This window comes from Sorex araneus, chromosome X (genome assembly GCF_027595985.1).
Source record: "Sorex araneus isolate mSorAra2 chromosome X, mSorAra2.pri, whole genome shotgun sequence".
In the NCBI taxonomy this organism is placed as follows: domain Eukaryota; kingdom Metazoa; phylum Chordata; class Mammalia; order Eulipotyphla; family Soricidae; genus Sorex; species Sorex araneus.
This window is the reverse complement of record NC_073313.1, coordinates 366,713,451-366,731,878: the sequence shown is the minus strand read 5'-3', so window position 1 is coordinate 366,731,878 and position 18,428 is coordinate 366,713,451. Positions and strand designations below refer to the sequence as shown.

The window sequence follows — 18,428 nt, the reverse complement described above, 5'->3', positions numbered from 1 at the left end:
CAGTCTCTGGGAGTCGCCTGGTCAGGGAGAGATCCAGTGAAGGGTGGCTTGCTTCTTGATGTGTGGGAGTAGAAATTCCTGACTGCAGAGAATGCTCTCGCCCTGTGACAGAATCGGCCTTCAGAGTCCCCCTTCAACACCAAGACACCTGCAGATATTTCCATCTGCAGATAATGATAATTAGAAATTTTTACAACCTCAATGTCTTTCAAGTTTTTCTTACGTTATTATTACCTGATTTTGAGGATTCCGAAGCGATATTGAATAATAATAGAGAAAGCCAGCATCCTTCCCTTGTGCTTTGAATAAGGCAATGGCTAATTGTTTGTTTATTTGTGTATTACTACCTCATGGCATGTTTTTGCTACCCCACCTTATTGATAATTTCTATTATGAATGTGACCAAAGCCAGTGGAATTGGCACCTTTGACCTCCATCTCATGGGAGTCAGTTCTAGAGAAAGAGATTAACCTACGGGAGACAATTAAACATAGAGGGACTGTGCAAGCTTTAGGGTGTCTGGGCAGCCTTTAGTGTCCGCACAGGCAGGACATTTATTCAGTACCATAGTGCTCCTTCCCTCCCCAACACATTCCCAGGCAGCAACACTGTGAGCCATTGTTTAGATTGACAGAGACATTAAGGACAGTCAGTAGCACATCAACATTCAATAGGTTGGGGCTGGAGTGATAGCACAGCGGGTAGGGCGTTTGCCTTGCACGCGGCCGACCCGGGTTCAAATCCCAGCATCCCATATGGTCCCCTGAGCGCCGCTAGGGGTGATTCCTGAGTGCATGAGCCAGGAGTGACCCCTGTGCATTGCTGGGTGTGACCCAAAAAGAAAAAACAAACAAACAAACAAACCATTCAATAGGTTGATGATTAGAAAAGGCTGGATTAGTTTACACAGAAAATTAGCAGCATCTTAATGGCCATGTAGTACTATAAACTTTAATACTATTTTTTTTCTGACACAATTTTGGTTGCTCTGTTTTCTATTCAGTTCTTTTTGGGTGCAAGTTTATAACCCCATTGTACTTTAAAATGGAAACTGTTTTATCCGGGGAAATAGCCCAACCTTGGTGTTTTTTTTTTTTTTAATGTGTGTAATGGGGATAATTTTTCATGGAATAAACATTGTATCTTATAAAAAAGACACTTGAGAAAAATATTTTCATTTCCCAACTTTTTGTTGGGACCTTTAGTGATTTTTGTTGTTGCTGTTGTTGATCTTTGTAAGTACCTTGTAGATCCAGGATATCAACCCCCCATTTGATCTGTTGAGTGTAAATATTTTCTTCCACTCAATTGTTATTTATTTTTAACTTCTCTTCTTCAATAGAGAAATCTTTAAGATTTATTTATTTATTTTTGCTTTTTATTTTTTATTTTGCTGCTGTTGTTTTTGGGTGATACCCCATGATCTAGGGGTTGCTCCTGGCTCTACAATCAGTAATTTCTCTTGGCATTGATTGGCAGACTATATGGGATGCTGGAAATTGAACCCGTGTTGTCTGTCTGTAAGGCAAATGTCCTACTCACTGCACTATCACTTCTATTTTTGCTTCTTTTCTGCTGCTTAGTCTTTTCCAATGCCACTGGACCATAGAAGACTTTTTTGAGGCCTAGATCTTAGATAATTATGCTTGAATTTTTCTTAATGAACTTAATAAATTAAGGTATGGTTTTAAGGTCTTTGATCGACTTTAAATTGACTTCTTTAAGTCTGAGATATGGGTATCACTTTAAGTTCTTGCATGTGGTTATCTAGTCTCCCAATGCCATTTTGTCAAAAGGTTGTATTTTTTGTTTCATCCCTTCAGTTATTTTGTAAAAATTAGCTATATATACATATATATACATTTTGTGGATATATGTCATGGATATATGTGTGTGTATGCATGTCTGTATATCCTTTGATATTCTATTATGACCCTTTACTTAGAGAGCCTTTCTTTATTCACCACCACAATGTTTTGATTACTATGGTTGATAGTATAGATTCAAGTTAGGCAGTGAGAAGCCTCCTAGTTTCTTGTTTTTCAATATGGTTTTAGCTATGAGAGGTCTTTTATGGTTCCACAAAAACTTTGTAATTTTGTAATTTAATTCCTTAAACAAAGTTGTCTTGCTAAGTGAAATGAGTCAGAAAGAGAGGGACAGACATAGAAGGACTCATTTGTGGAATATAAAAATAACATCACATGAGGCTGACACCCAAGGACAGTAGATACAAGGGCCAAGGAGATTGCCCCATAGCAGGAAGCCTGCTTCATGAGTGGAGGGGAGAAGTCAGATGGAATAGAGAAGGGATCACTATGAAAATGATGGCTGGAGGAACGAGTTGGGATGAGAGATGCATGCCGAAAGTAGATAATGGACCAAACATGATGACTTCTCAGTGTCTGTGTTGCAAACCATAATGCCCAAAAGTATATATAGATTATGGGGAATATTGTCTGCTATGGAGGCAGGGGGAGAGTGGATAAGGGGGGTTATACCCAGGATATTGGTGGTGGAGAATGTGCACTGGTGGAGGGATGGGTGTTTGATACTTGTGAGATTGTAACTCAAACATGAAAGCTTGAAACTCTCATGGTGATTCAATAAAACTAAATTTTTTTAAAAAGAATGTTGCCTGAATTTGGATAGGCATTGCATCAAATCTATTTGCAGATAACATGATGATAACATTGAAGACCCTAAAGAGTCCACTCAAAGCACTGTAGCACTGTCGTCCTGCTGTTCATCGATTTGCTCTAGTGGGCACCAGTAATATCTCCATTGTGAGACTTGTTTTTACTGTTTTTGGCATATTGAATACGCCACAGGTAGCTTGCCAGGCTCTGTCATGAGTCCAGTCCACTCAAAAGTTCCTAGAAAACAACAAGCCAATAACAAGAAAGTGTATACTACAAAGTCAACACAAAAGTGTTTGCTATAACACATCCAAAAGAACAAAAGCAACTGCTGTTGGAGAGGATGTGGGGAGAAAGGGACCCTTCTTCACTGCTGGTGGGAATGCCGACTGGTTCAGCCCTTCTGGAAAACAATTTGGACGATTCTCAAAAAATTAGATATTGAATTCCCATTTGACCCAGCAACACCACTGCTGGGAATATATTCCAGAGAGGCAAAAAAGTACAATCGAAACAACATCTGCACATGTATTTTCATCGCAGCACTGTTTACAATAGCCAGAATCTGGAAAAAACCCGAATGCCCCAAAACGGATGACTGGTTGAGGAAACTTTGGTACATCTATACAATGGAATACTATGCAGCTGTTAGAAAAAAGGAAGTCAAGAATTTTGTAGTTAAGTGGACGGGCATGAAAAGTTTCATGCTGAGTGAAATGAGTCAGAAAGAGAGAGACAGACATAGAAAGACTGCACTCATCTATGGTATATAGAATATCAGAGTGGGAGACTAATACCCAAGAACTGTAGAAATAAGTACCAGGAGGTTGACCCCATGGCTTCGAGGCTGGCCTCACGTTCCGGGGAAAGGGCAACTCAGAGAAGCGATCACCAACTACATTGTAGTCGAAGGCCATGTGGGGGAAGGGAGTTGCGGGCTGAATGAGGGCTAGAGACTGAGCACAGCGGCCACTCAACACCTTTATTGCAAACCACAACAGCTAATTAGAGAGAGAGAACAGAAGGGAATGCCCTGCCACAGTGGCAGGGTGGGTTGGGGGGGAGATGGGATTGGGGAGGGTGGGAGGGACGCTGGGTTTACGGGTGGTGGAGAATGGGCACTGGTGAAGGAATGGGTTCCCGAACTTTGTATGAGGGAAGTATAAGCACAAAAGTGTATAAATCTGTAACTGTACCCTCACGGTGATTCTCTAATTAAAAATAAATAAATTATTAAAAAAAAGTGTTTGCTATAAAGTCAATAAAGAGAAACACACAAACAAAATAAATTGCATTTCTATATATCAATAATGAATTTGAGCAGAATGTATTAAAGTGGCTATCCCAGTAAAATAGTTTTCAAAAATACCAAGGACATGGGAATCAACTTGACAAAAGAGGTGAGACACCTGTACATTGAAATCTTCAAAGCACTCAAGAAAGAAATTGAAGGTTGTAGGAAATAGAAAAACATTCTATGCTCATGGATTGGAAGAATCAACACTGTCAAAATGACCATCTTATCTAAACTGCCTTTCCTACCTTTTATTGAATCTCCAAACAACAGCAGTTATTTTACTGCTGAGGAACAAATTGAGGAAACTGATATTAAGTGTCTGTATATGGCAGTGGGTTCCTGTCCCATTGTCTCTAGACGACACTTTTGCTTTTCAACCTGGATGTTCTGCATTAATAGGAGACAATAATAGAAGCCCTTTCACCAAGAATAAAGGTGATATTTGAGGAAGATGATGTGAAGTTTCCTGAACAAGGGGTAGTAATAGAACCTAGAAAAAGTTGGAAAGCAAGGAATGAAGGCTGAAAACTTGAGTTGGAATTAGTTACAACTAAATAATCATAATTGTTGTTCTTTTTTATAGGGAATATACAGGGCCCAGCTTTTTCTGAGACCTCAACAGAAAAGGAAAATTGGCCAAAGGTAAGGAGTGGGCTTGATGGGACAGCTGGGAGGATCCTTTGACTTCTGCAAGTGAGCCAGTTCTTCCCTAAAGCCACCTGGGAAAGAAAGAGAAGAAATGCTTCTCCCAGGAATAGACCTGCGATTCGGTAGACAGAGGCAGCATAACCATTTATATTAAATATTTTTTTTCTTAAGTTTTGGGGTCATACCCAGAGGTATGGAGAGATATCCCAGCAGGCAGGCATTTGTCTTACATGCGGTCCACCCGGGTTCAATTCCTCCGTCCCTCTTGGAGAGCCCGGCAAGCTATCGAAAGTATCCTGCACACACAGCATTGCCTGGCAAGCTACCAGTGGTGTATTCAATATGCCAAAATGAGTAATAACAATTCTCATGGTGGAGACATTACTGGTTGGTGCCTGCTTGAGCAAATCAATGAACAACAGGACAGCAGTGCAGTGCAGTGCTACCCAGAGGTGCTCAGGTTTACTCCTGGCTCTGTGCCACAGGATTGCTCCTTGAGATGCTGCAGGTATTATGTGGGAGGCTGGGGATGGACATCAGGGCAAACAAGTGCAGGACAAGCATTTTACCCACTGTACTACTGTTTTTGCCCCCAACTTCTCTGAAAATTTGGTATTCATTATTACTGTTTGCTTAGTGGGTTGACCAGGACTCTTCAAGGGAAGCATTATCAAGAGTTGTTATCTCAGTAGATCCTGAAAAAAGATTGTGATTCTCTGCATGTATCAGGATAAAGTCTTCCCCAAATATAGGCAAGACAAGAGTTAACTGGACAGAAGGAAAGGGCCAGACATAGAATGCTTGCACTCATTTGTGGGACATTAGAAACATAGCATGAGACTTAAGTGCAAGGATGGTAGAAACACTGGCCAGGGGGATTCCATGGTTGGAAGCCTGCCTCAGGTGCTGAGGGAGAGGGCAGCTGGGATATAGAAGAATTCACTATGGCAATGATAGTTGGAAATGATCCCTCTGGATAAGAACTGTGTGCTGAATATGGGTAAAAGAACAAACACGATAAACTCAGCATCTGTGTGGCCAAGCAAAATGCCCTGGGGGGAGTAGAGTGGAGGAGAGCATAGGAGAGAGGACAGGAGAGAAGAGAGAAGAGAAGAGGGGAGGGAGAGGAGGGGAAGTTAGGGGAGGAAAGGAGACGGAGTGGAAGGGAGGAAAGGAGAAGAGAAGAGAAGAGAGGACAGGAGAGAAGACAGGAGGAGAGGGGAGAGAAGAGGAGAGAAGGGAAAGGAAACGGACAAGAGAGAAGACCTGCCCTAGATTCAGGCTGGGGATGGGAGGTGGGGACTTGGATACTGAGGTCATTTTTGGTTGGAAATGTACACTGGTATTAGGGATGGGATTTGGAACATTGTATGACTGAAACTAGAGCATGAACAATTTTGTGGCTGTGTATCTCACAATGACTCAAAAAAAGAAAAATAGACCCGCCCACCTAGCCACTGCTCTGCTGCTCTTCCCTGTCGGTTTGTCCCTCTGTGCGCCCCTTCATGTCCGTGGTGGGCCCCGAGACTAGCATGTGGGCCTGACTGGGGGTGTGGCCTCCACCGCAGGGGTGTAGCCTCCACAGAAGTGGGCGTGGCCTTCTGTGTGGGGGCTGGCATGGCTCAGTTATATTCCCCCTCCCCAGCACTCTAGACTCACATCCCAACCTCCATCACCTAATTCTGTCAAAACACCCTGGACATCTAGAGCACAATAGGACAATAGTCCACTGGCCTACTCCAATCTCACCAAAGGACTAGTGTACACAAGAAGCTGTACAAGCCCAACATAGAAGAACACATCCTCCAAAGCTTCACTAGATGCCTATCATAAGTCACAGAGAGAGGCCAGAGAGGAAGGACGTATCCTAAAAGGGGAGAAAGGTGACCACCATCGTCCGAGCCCATCCAGAACCATTTCCCACAGTAAGAGGGAACAGTGCTAGTGAGCTGGATGGTGCCATCTCCATAAACCACAACAACATGAAGAAGCAGCGCAGATCTCCACTATGAGGGGAGGACGAAGAAAAGAGTCCGGAAGCCTCAACAGGGGTTACCCACAAAAAAGAGCTCTTTGACAAAGAATTCTGAGATGAAATGCTGAGGATGTTCAGGGAAATCAAAGAAACAATGGAGTAGATATCCAGTAAATTAAAGAAGGACATTGAAGAAACAGTGGAATGGACAGCCAACAAAATACAGGAATAAATGAAAGCAGAAATAGGAAAGCTATAGTCAGAAGTGTTACTAATAAAAGTCTTGCTAGATGCAATAAAAAACTCAGTGAGTGCCCTCAGCAGTAGAATGGCTACAACTGAAGGCAGAATCAGTGAGCTGGAAGATAAGCAGCAGGAAGCCTACAGGCAACAACAAACAATGGGAAAAGACCTCAAAATAGCTCTAAGGTGAATCAGGGACTTATGGGATTATTCCAAGAGGAGCAACATAAGAATCATCGAGTACCAGAAGGACAGGGTGGCAACCCCAATAAAAGCCACAGTTAAAGAAATCATTGCTGAAAAGTTCTCAGAGTTAGAGAATGCAAGCATCCAGATCCAAGGAGTCAGAAGGGTGCCAGCTAAAAGAGACCCTAATAAAACACTCCAAGGCATATCATAGAATGATGGATGCCGTGGATAGAGACAAAATAATGCAAGCAGCAAGGTCAAAGAAGGAAATCACATACAAAGGAACACCCATAAGATTTACAGCAGACCTATCAGAGGAAACCTTTCAAGCTTGAAAGCAATGGTGGGAAATAGTGAAAAAACTAAATGAAATGACTGCCTCACCAAGAATACTTTATCCGGATAAACTCTCAAACAAACTCGAAGGAATGATACACTATTATGTAGATAAACCACAACTCAGGAAGTTTATAAACTCAAAACCAAACCTAAAAGAAGGACTAAAGGGACTACTGTAAGACTAGAAAACCACCTACAAGCACAACAAACCCCTAAGGAAAGATGGCACAAAACTTCATGACAATAATCTGTCTCAATGTTCAATGGTCTAAATGCACCAATTAAGAGACACAGAGTGGCAAAATGGATTCAGAAAATGAAACCAACATTCTGCTGCCTACAAGAAACACATCTGAATGGTCAGAGCAAACACAGATTTAAAGTCAAAGGATGGAAAACAATCCTGCAAGCAAACAACCCCCTCAAAAATGCTGGAGTGGGCCATGCTAGTATTCAACAACATAGATTTTAGGTCGAAAGAGATTAGAAGGGATAGCGAAGGCCATTATCTATTTATCAAAGGATATGTACAACAAGAAGAAATCACACTCCTAAACATATACACACCTAATGAGGGACCAGCTAAATGCATAAAACAACTGCTAACAGATTTTAAGGAGGACATTGTTAGCAACACAATAGTAGTCAGAGACTTCAACACTGCTTTATCACCCCTCAATATATCAATGAGAATAAAACTCAGCAAGGAAACACTGGCTTTGAAGGAAGAGATAGAAGAGAGGGGACTAATAGATCTACAGAGGGCTTTGCATCCAAAAAGAAAGAATACACATATTTCTCCAGTGCTCACGGAACATTTTCCAAAACAGAACATGTGCTGTGTCATAAGACACATCTCAATAGAATCAGGAAGATAGAAATTGTATAAACTATCTTTTCAGACCAAGATGCACTGAAGACAGAAGTTGGTGACTTCGACTTCACAGATCTCACTACGCACTGCTGCATATTGCTTTACAGACTATTCTACATTCTGGGAAGAAAATATCAGAACATCCTTCCCAGACCTTCTAGGGAGACAGGGTAACAAAGGAATCTAAGCAATAAGGAGGCCCTAAATTGGTCCTGAGATCCTCTTCTGCTCTCAAATTCCTTTTCCTTTTGGACACACTCATGCAGAAAGATAATTTTTTCCCAGTTTTCAGTTTCCTGCTTCCAATAACAGATATACTTAATGCATCATATGCTTTATTTTGTGTGAAAAATAATTAAAAGTGTGGACAGTAAAAGTAAGTGCAGTAAAATGGAATGAGTATTTTATTTTAAATCTATTAGGTCCCTTCTTAACAAATTCTCTTTCAATTATGATAAGATTTACTATCAAATTGACATGTTAGTCATAATTGAGTGTTTAGGAACCTCAGTTACAATTAGGTTGTGTGAATTTCTCTCATGCAACTGGAACCATAGTTCCATACCAGGAGCTAGTATTTATTTTTCTTTATTTATACTCCTTGATCTTAACTGAAAAATCTGGTGTTTCCTTCCTTAGATGGAATATGGTAAGATTATCATGAATAGACAAATGTATATTTTTTGGCAAATTGTATAAGAGTTAGAAGATTATGCAAGTACTTATTTGTAATCTTGAGTCCAGTTAGAAACCCTTCCTTCCCAGTGGTCCTATCACTCTTGTACTTTCTGTTTCCATAAAAACAACAGTGTTTGATGTGTCTGGTGTTTTGTTTTAGCTGGAGGTATCGAACTATTTGCCATTCTCTTGCAAGCCAGGGACATTAAGGTCAAACGTATCCTCTGTTTCAGGTACGTGTCACTGAGTCATGAGCTGAGGTTGGGTCATCTCTCCAGAGTGGGCAGTGGAGTTTCTAATCCTATCTCTCTTGTACCTTTCTAGGCTTTCAAACATCTTTCTTCTCTTAGTCCCTCCTACTTCCTCTGTTTTCCTTTTTCCTCCCTCCTTTATTTCTATGGAGGGTCACAGACCATCACAACCTTTAGAGATAGAACCAAAATGCCCCTTAAGTGAATTGCCTGGCTGAGGGCCACTTCTCATTCTCACTTATTGTAGGTAACAAGTGTCATGGAAGTGGTGGGTTGTGGCTTGGTTGCTCCTGTGCCTCCCCTGTCCTTATAGCATAGTCCCAGTGAATTCTCTCCATATTGATGCCGTATGGATAATATACACGGGCTGTGGTTGATGCTTTGAGACTTGTAAACTTCTATGGTTTTATCCTTGGAAGGGGCTGCACATAAACTATGCCTAGTGACTTCTTTTCATATTGCTCTGACGTCGCAGGCTTCTTGTGAAGGACACTATTCTTTCTGGTGTGTTATTTATTGTACATGGGTAGAAAAATCAAGGAATAGTTTTGTTAAGAAATCATGGGAGAGACTAGTGTGGGAAGGACAATGATGGAGGCAAGTGGACACTCTGGTGGAGGAGTTGTGCTAGGATGTGTTATGCATGAAACCCTACCATTAACAGCACAACAATCACAATATCTTATAGTAGAAAATAGTTAAAAATAAAAACTATTTGTAGGAAATTTACCTTTAGTTCCTCATCACACCACAAGGGCCAAATCAGTGGTTTCTAGGGAGACTCAATCCCAGATATTCTGGTTGTCCTGGTGCCCCAGTTGGTTGTGCCTTGCCTCTGATGTCCTTATGGTCCCAAAATTTTATTGCTCTTTTCTGGCCATGTTACAAGCGTGATAGAGTCTTTTTGCTCCCAGATGGTTTCCATTATGTTTTTTTATTGTTACTGATTTATAGTGACTTTGAAAACAAAGCCAGAAGTGGAGGGAAGCATGAGGCAAAATAGGGCCAGGTATTTTGTAAGAGGTAAGAGGATTGGTGGGGATATCTGGTGACCTGCCATGGGCAGCTATTTGGCTACCCTGTCTCAGGTAAAGCTGCGGCCTCCAGATTTGAAGCATGGTTCCTAGGACTGTCAGAGACTGCCTATTTTTGTTCTTTCCCATCTCGAATCTTTAAGATTCATCCTTAGCAGCTGCCCCTAGATTGGAGAGGTGGAGCTAAGTTGTGGTGAATGAAGGACTGAGACCTCCTTACATGGTTTCCTGTCTTCACAGTCAATACTCTGAGACCTTCAGATGTTAAATTCGTGGCTTCCATTGACGTTAAGGGAACCGTGAGTATTTCTGGAATATAGAGATGAGGGAGGGGTTTGGGGCTGGTAACCCTATTGAGTGAATTTCTTGGAACTAGGCAGAATACTTCATTTGGGGAAAGAAAAACAATTTTGTTGTAGAAATCCCAAATTCAAAGTTTTATGAGTTCTGTTTTTCTTTAATCGAATATTTGCCTTCATTTATATAAAGGTAATGAAACATTATAGGTTTCTATGACTAAATTCAGCCCTTTGGTAAGTTAAAGATCACATAATTTTAAAAAATTAATTTTCAATTGAGATGTTATGATCTGATTTCTTATGCACAGAATTCCAACACTACACGCATCCTTAATTTACCAGTCTCCTCCCGAGGAACCCCACATCACTCCTTATCAGCCTTCCTCCTTCCCCTCAATGCACACACACACACACACACACACATACACACACACACACTCCATTGTGTAGAGGAGTTCTCTTGTTACGTTAGCTGGTTTTTGACCTAAGTGCTCGTTCAGCCCAGAAATTCAGGCACTCTTTGATCCATTTCACAAAGGGAACATTTTCCTTAGCAAAATCAAACTTGAAAAAATCAAACTCCTACAGAGCCCTTCCAGAAGTCTTTAGGCAGGATACCACTATTTTCATTCCACCTGTATTTGGGGTGGAACCCAACACTGATTAAGTTGTAGTGTGGGACTTGATCCTGCTGAAGATGGATCAAAATGAGACTGACACAAAGCCAAAGTTATTTTATGAGCCCCTGAGTCCCAGCATATCCCTGAGTGTCATGTTATATGATCCTGAAGGTGTTACACTCACTGGAGGAACTGGATATTTTCTCAAGTCCAGAAAATTTCAACCAAACTTATGTTTCTAAGGTTTAAGGAGTTGAAACTCGACTCTTGTTCCTGCCCTGAAAGAGAGCTGTCTTTTGAATTATTCACCCCCATGCTCCTGTTGTCATGTTATTCTCTCCTCACCTCCCCTAAATTAAACCCAGGCCCATGAAAGGAAAGGAGCAATTTCCTAAGATGATGTTTTTCTACCCCAAACCAAAGAATAAAACTCACGAGCACCTTAAATTTCAGGATAGAGCTCTCAAATACACTTCTATGGAAGCTACCTTCTTCTCTGTGTACTGAGATAATATCAGAATGTAGCCTGGTTCATAAAATCGTCAAGTCAGAAAATCAATGAAAGTCCATGAATTTAAAGGGACATTTCCCTAAAGGTTTTGTTTTGTCTTTCTGTCAGTAAAGCACAATATCTGACTTGCAAATGTCAATAGTGCTTGTGTAATTCATCTCCACTCTCCTCTCCTCAGATTGGTGTGGCTCCTTTGTATGGATGGGCTCTGTCAGTCTTGATGGTGACAAAAGGGATATAAGGGATTTTAAAGGAAATCCGAAGTTGGTGTTACTGTGGGGAGTTCCCAGTACAGATTCTGCTGTCAACTCATGACTGGGCATTGCATCTCCCAGGGATTTTGTTAGAGATAATTTTTGTTAGAGAGTTAAAACAATAGAAATCAAATCAGTTACTATTTTTCTAGCACTTTGCATATACAGATTATAATTACAAGCATCCCTAGGATATTTCAAGTTACAAAATATCTACTACACGATTTGACCTTGCCTGCAGTGTACAGTGAAGATCTGTATCCTGAGTGTGTCTTTATTTGAATTAAAAGGAAATGTGAGAATTTTCAGTCACTAAAACAATATTTAGGGAAAATATTTATTGATGACTTTAAATATTTAAACAAAAATTTTTACTGAGGACCCAAATGTGTGGTGAAGCAACAGACACATGAGGGCTTGAGAGGTAGTCGAGCAGGTAGGGTGCCTGCCGTTCATGCGACTGACCTTGGCTAAATTCCCAGAACCCCATATGGTCACCTGAGCATCACTAGAATGGATTCTTCAGTACAGAGCTAGGAATAACTGCTAAGTATTGCCTGGTCTGCCTCCCTAACGATAAATGTAGCAGACAAACCCTTTTATATTCTTGTTTACATTCTACTAATTATGGACAAACATACTGCAAATTTAGTTGCAAACCATGAAGGGTCACTTGTACACCATTCCCTCTCTCTCTCTCTCTCTCTCTCTCTCTCTCTCTCTCTCTGTATAATACTCAGTAGGCTTAACAATACATTTGAATGTAAGTCAGTATCCCTGGATTTTGTGCCATGAGAAATATTCATGCCCTCTGTGGCTTTGATGTTTTTAACAGTCGACTTTAGGGAATGCAGTCTTCCCTCCATGCAAAGCAGAATGAAGGGCCCAATTCTTCTCTGAATTACAGTTCCCTGTCAGTGCAATCTTTGGTTTCTGGAAGCTCTGTCTACAGACTTCCCTACAAGGTTGATTCAAATGTTTTCTTTCTTCCAGTCACAAATTCCAGGTACGGTTGGTGTGATGGAGAAGCTGAATAGGTGAGTTATCTGGACCCAGAATGATGGCTTGAGGTGCCCTCGAGAACAGGCTCTCTTGATTGGTTCCCTGATGGGGAAACACTAAGACCAGGAAGTTTGTTTGCTTCAAGCTCCCTTGGGAGTGGTGACAGAGCAGGAATCAGTCTCCTGCATGTCTGGCCAAGACTAAGGAGTACCCTGGAATTTCCTTGATTTCCTCTAGGTGAATAATGGAGGATATGAGGTAAAGAAAAAGGGACTTTGTACCTACAGAGTCCTTGTTCTCTCTGGGGCTAATTCCGAGTGAGGAAAATCTGATTTTTACGCCACATTCAGGTCATCATCTTTCCACGGGGTCAAACTGCAGACATTTGGGTATACAGTCAAGGGGAAACTGCTCAATCTCCCTTTTTATCTTGATATTTCTGTTGTCATCTGATGTACATATGACTCTAGGAAGGATGGACTAGCATCAGAGCCAGGAGGAGCCAATCCCACCCAGGGTACAGATCACAGACACCAAGGGGATGAATCACTGGCAGAGGGACAAGCCCTGTCTGATGCTCTTGTCTTCACCCCAATTGCAGGACTGAAGAACCCCAGAAGCTATGTCTGGAAGTTGGGGAAGGTGAGCTTTATATTTTTTAGTCAGAAAACTTATTGTATGTGTTGCATTAGACACAATAGCTTTTTGATTATTGAAAGAATGGACACTCTTTTTTTTTTTTATTGAATCACCATTGGAAAGTTACAAAGCTTTCAGCCTTAAGTGTCAGTTACACAATGCTCGAACACCCATCCCTTCACCAGTTGACATATTCCACCACCAAGAACCACAGTAAACTTCCCCTCCCATCCCCCCACCCCCCATCCCTCCACCTTGCCTGTGTAGCTGATAAATTTCTCTTTACCTTGATTACATTCAATACTTCAACAGAAAAACTCACTATTATTGTTTGGAGTTCCCCCACCCCAAAGTCAGACCTGCTGGAAAGGAAGCATTTGATAATTTGTTTTCCATTGCTGAGAATGAAGAGATATGAGGTCGTGTGGCCACAATAGTGGACACAAGGTTTTGGATTTCTGTATTTTAGGATTTTAGTAACTAAGTCCAGAGAAATTTCTGCCAGAAGTTGCATCATTGCAAGCTCGTACCTCTCTGCTACTTTATATTCCACATATGAGTGCAATCTTTCTATGTCTGTCTCTTTCTTTCTGACTCATTTCACTCAACATGATGCTTTCCATGTTGATCCATTATATGCAAATTTTATAGCTTCATCTTTTCTAGCAGCTGCATAGTAAGAATGGACACTCTTGAATTATTGGTCACATATCTTATGAGAATAGGTATGCTAAGACAACTGATGTAGCCTGGATATACAATCTCCACCTTGAATTGGTGTGAGGATGTGTCCAAGTCTCTGAGCATAGAAAAATCCACAGGTATTAGGTGAATGGTGGGGAGGATCAGGAATGTTCTGAAGAATCATACTCAGAGACACAAGGTCCCCTTCTCTCACAGAACTTCAGCACTCAATCAGAGCTTTTTATGTGAAAAAATTGACCATGGTTTCTTTACCTCCTAATACCCTAATACCCAGGTTCACATTTCGATTCTTGTCATTTTTTAGAACTCCTTCCCTTCTAAAATCAGTCAGTTGCTTTTAGGAAAATGAAAGTGAAGCAACTAGAAAGAAGTTGTGATCTCATTGTGCGAAGTCTTCATTTGAATATGGTCTCTGGAAATCATCCTGAGTTTTTTATTTACATCAGAGTTCTCTTCATCCCAAAGCCCCTGGATCCCTCTTGTTAGATGGAGGAACCTAGAGGGATTGCAAATCACCTACACTCAGGTTACTGTGATGAGGCAGGAAGTAGGTAGCCTCTTTCCAATCACCATGCAGCAAGAAGAACCAGAGTACAGAAGAAGATACTCTGTTGAGCTTATTGCCCCGTGAACATAAAGACAAGGGAGCTGGCCCTGGGTCTGTCCAGCAAACTCGATTCTTTGAGGAACTTGAGGTCACGATAGGAATGATCAAACACCATCCCTGCTTCAGCACTCACTGCTCAGCATGGGAAGGTGAGACCTGGCCTCCAACTATACAGGCTCAGATGGAAAGATTGGCAGTTATTGGTGTTCATGGTGCTAGAAACGGGTCTCCATTGGAAACCGTCTAACGGTACTGAAAGAGGTCTCTGAGCTACTAATAGATTATTATACCTGTGGCAAATTATGTTTCTTGGCCACAGTTCTCTGCGCTGCAAACCTGAGAGGCTGTAAGGAGAGACAATGAATCCAGTAGACATAAATCAAAAAGGATAGCAGAGTTATCAGGGAGATGACACAAAAGCTACTTTGAGTATTTGCCCTGAGTCCAAAGCTCCTTCACCACACAATCCCCAAAACATCGTTATGTTTATTCCCTCAAAAGTCCACAATACCAAAGAATATCAAACAAAATGGGCAGACATAAGTGAAAGAATACACAGTCATTGTGGATTTTTGAGAAACAATGCAACACATTTGGAAGTTCATCCTTTGTTCTGACCAAAATATTTATATTTTCATTGGTTTTCAAATATTATAATGATCAGGTCTTCCCTCCCACTCAATCTCCCTCTTCTCTGTCTACAAAAGTGAAAGATTTCATAGACACATGTGTGTGTGCTTGCACACTCAGGCACAGTATTCAACTGGCATCAGGCCTTTATTGGCCTATGATGGATGAGGTAGAATCTTAGAAAAATCAGTTTAGTGACACTACTCAGATTTCCAGAGAGGAATGAGAAGGGAAGTGAGTTATCTGTGGATAAGACTCTAATGCTCAAGTTCCACCAGTCTATACAGACTGATCTATTGTGATGCTCCCCTAAAAGTTACATAACTCATACTACCTGGTTGCTATGAAGAAAAGATGTTTGATGGAAGGGAGGAATTTAGTTCTACGATGAGGATGAAGCAGACAGCAACACAGACAGAACCACACAGACATGTTAGGTGACTAGGCCAGCTGTCCAAGCAAAGCCACCTGTCTTCCCAGTCCCCTCTTGCCCACTGCTGTAGTTCTCAGAGAAGAACCAATTCAAGGTGCCTTCTGGAAAGGGCACACACAAGCCCCCAGGAGCTGCTTGATAGTGGAAACAAAGAATGGGGTCGTGGACTAGGATTGGAGCATCTCCCATCAGGCCATTCCAGGATCTTCACTCTCTGCTCATGACCCAAAACATCTTGCTACACTGCTACTGACATTGCTATTTCTGGTTGTCCCTCTTTTTGTTAGATGGAATTTTTCTGTGTTCTTGAGAGCTTCCTACCTTGTTGTCACTAATAGCGTAAGGAGAGAATGGCTGATCCCTGCTCAGCTACTCTTTTCCTCCCAAGTTGAAATAGACTGACAGTGAATAATTTTGGCATCCAAAAGCTAATAATGATCTAGTATCTCAAAGAGTCAGTTTCACCTTCACATGCATGAGGCATGTAGCATATGTGTGGGTATCATACTTGAAAGATGATAACGTCTCGTTCCATTCACCAGGATGATTCTGTGATTTCACCATCATAGCCCACATTGGGTGAGAGGGTTACACTTTCAAGAAGGGTACCAACTAGGGGGTCAGACTCTCTAGGTGAGCCCCAGTGCCAAGCCATGGTCTCAACAGAGCTCTCTCTAGTTCTTTCAGATATCATCCAATTCTTCAATCCCACCATTCTGAAACCATTGTGCATCTCTACAAGGAAAACGACATCTTGGACGGATGCTGAGTAAGTCACTTTTCTCACCGTCTGCATGGCTGTGAGTCTTGCTGTTCTACACACGTATCTGGAAAGATTTAGGGTGCTAGGAGACAAAGTCAAGTAGGGCTAAAATTAGAATTAATGGAACATAAAATTCAGGGGAACAGATCCATGTACTCGCAATGCAGCTGCCATTTCCTTGCTCTCTGGCACTATATCTGGTGAACTGAGCCATTCAAGTTGGGATCTCTGAGCAGAAAAGCAGGAATTAAGCTGTGAGTATTGGCAGGTGGCCCAAAGCCTACTGCTCACAATAAATGGGAATTACAATCTTAAGAGAGAGCCAGCACCCCAGAAGCAAGAGTGGTGCCATACTTCCCTAGTCTCAGAGATGCCTGTAGACTAGGGTGGGGGGGACAGACTCCAAGCCCTCGGCACACTAATCTAAACTGATTTTCTGCTCTTCTCCTATCTCTCTGCACAGATACTTTTGGATTCAGGCTATAGAACTAGTGAGGAACATGAAAGCAAATGTGGTAAGACACCTTTGTCCCCCATGTTCAGGCAGCCTGAGTTCGCTGGAATCAAAGGACATCACACACTGGACTCCATAGTCTTACCATCCAGAGTTAAGCATCAGATTAGCCTGTCCCCCAGCCCCCTCCCTCACTGTTCTCTGGATGCCATAGAAGACAGGGCTCCTTACTACACTGGTGTGTGAAAGCTTCAAAGAATACACAAGCAGTTTCTTGGGGGAAGATATGGGTCTCTTGTCCTCCAATTATGTGGTATTGGGTCAAGATCCAGAATCCTCTCCCTAGTAGATGTGTAATGTGGAATTAAGGCGCTTGGACTCTCTAATTCTCTTTTCCAAGTCATGAAATGGGCTAATAAGGGTCCACAGCCCAGGGCTTTTCAGTAGGGATTGATGTCATTATTAATTCCTGTTTTCATTTTAGTTCTGAGGCAGAGGGCACTGTAGGCAAGCACTCTGGGACCCTTCAGTTCAGACACTTCTCAGTAACTCCTACCAGATAACAATGATCCTCCTTCTACTCTTATTCCACTCTTGGGCAATTATCAATTTCAAGGTAATGTTGCTACCAAGCTGGTTTGAACCCGATCCTGAGGTAGGATCTCTGGTCTCTAAGGTAGAAGCCAGAAGAGCTCTGGCATTAGACCAGGTCATTTCAGTTTATATACGGACTGTGAAAATTTCAGGAACTATACCCAAAATAATTGGGTGCTCATGAACAAGATAATTCCAAAATTTTAAAATTAATCATAATATTCTGGGAAAAAAGTGGGAAGTCTAAATTCCAGCGTGATAGTTTCACAAGTGGTGAAACTAAAGCCTCGATTAGACCTGTTCCATAACAAGGCAATAAGTTCTCAGAGTTAATTAGAGCTGGAATGGAACTTTATGGACTCATAGCCCCGTGGATCTTCTGGGCAGCAGGTGTCTCTTCAATAAAATGGAAATCTACCTTTTGCTCATATTCCATAATTTACCGGGTTTATTATAGAGAAATCAGAATACATATAAAGCGGAAGTATATTAAAATCGCTGTTATATAGAGATTATTGTGGTTGACAACTTGTTATATATTTCATTGTTTTTAATCACATAGATGTACATCTATTTTTTTAAAGAAAAACTTAGGACATAAGGATACTTCTTAGAACATGAATTTTCTCATTGCAACATTTTTTTTTGCAATTTCTCCATTTCCCTACATAGTAATTTTACATGTCCACCTGAGTTGTCCACAGTTTACTTACTTTCAGACATTTCAGATATTAATTCCTGTTCCAGATT

At 41.4% G+C, this 18,428-nt stretch overlaps 1 protein-coding gene across 1 annotated transcript in view; it reads left to right on the top strand.

Moving 5' to 3' along the window:
• Nucleotides 1–18,428, top strand: part of XDH (xanthine dehydrogenase) — a 171,660-nt gene that overhangs the window by 86,908 nt on the left and 66,324 nt on the right. The window contains exon 39 of the mRNA XM_055121366.1: nucleotides 4,520–4,578. Within this exon, the coding sequence (XP_054977341.1) occupies nucleotides 4,520–4,578 (59 nt within the window). The remainder of the gene's footprint in view (nucleotides 1–4,519; nucleotides 4,579–18,428) is intronic.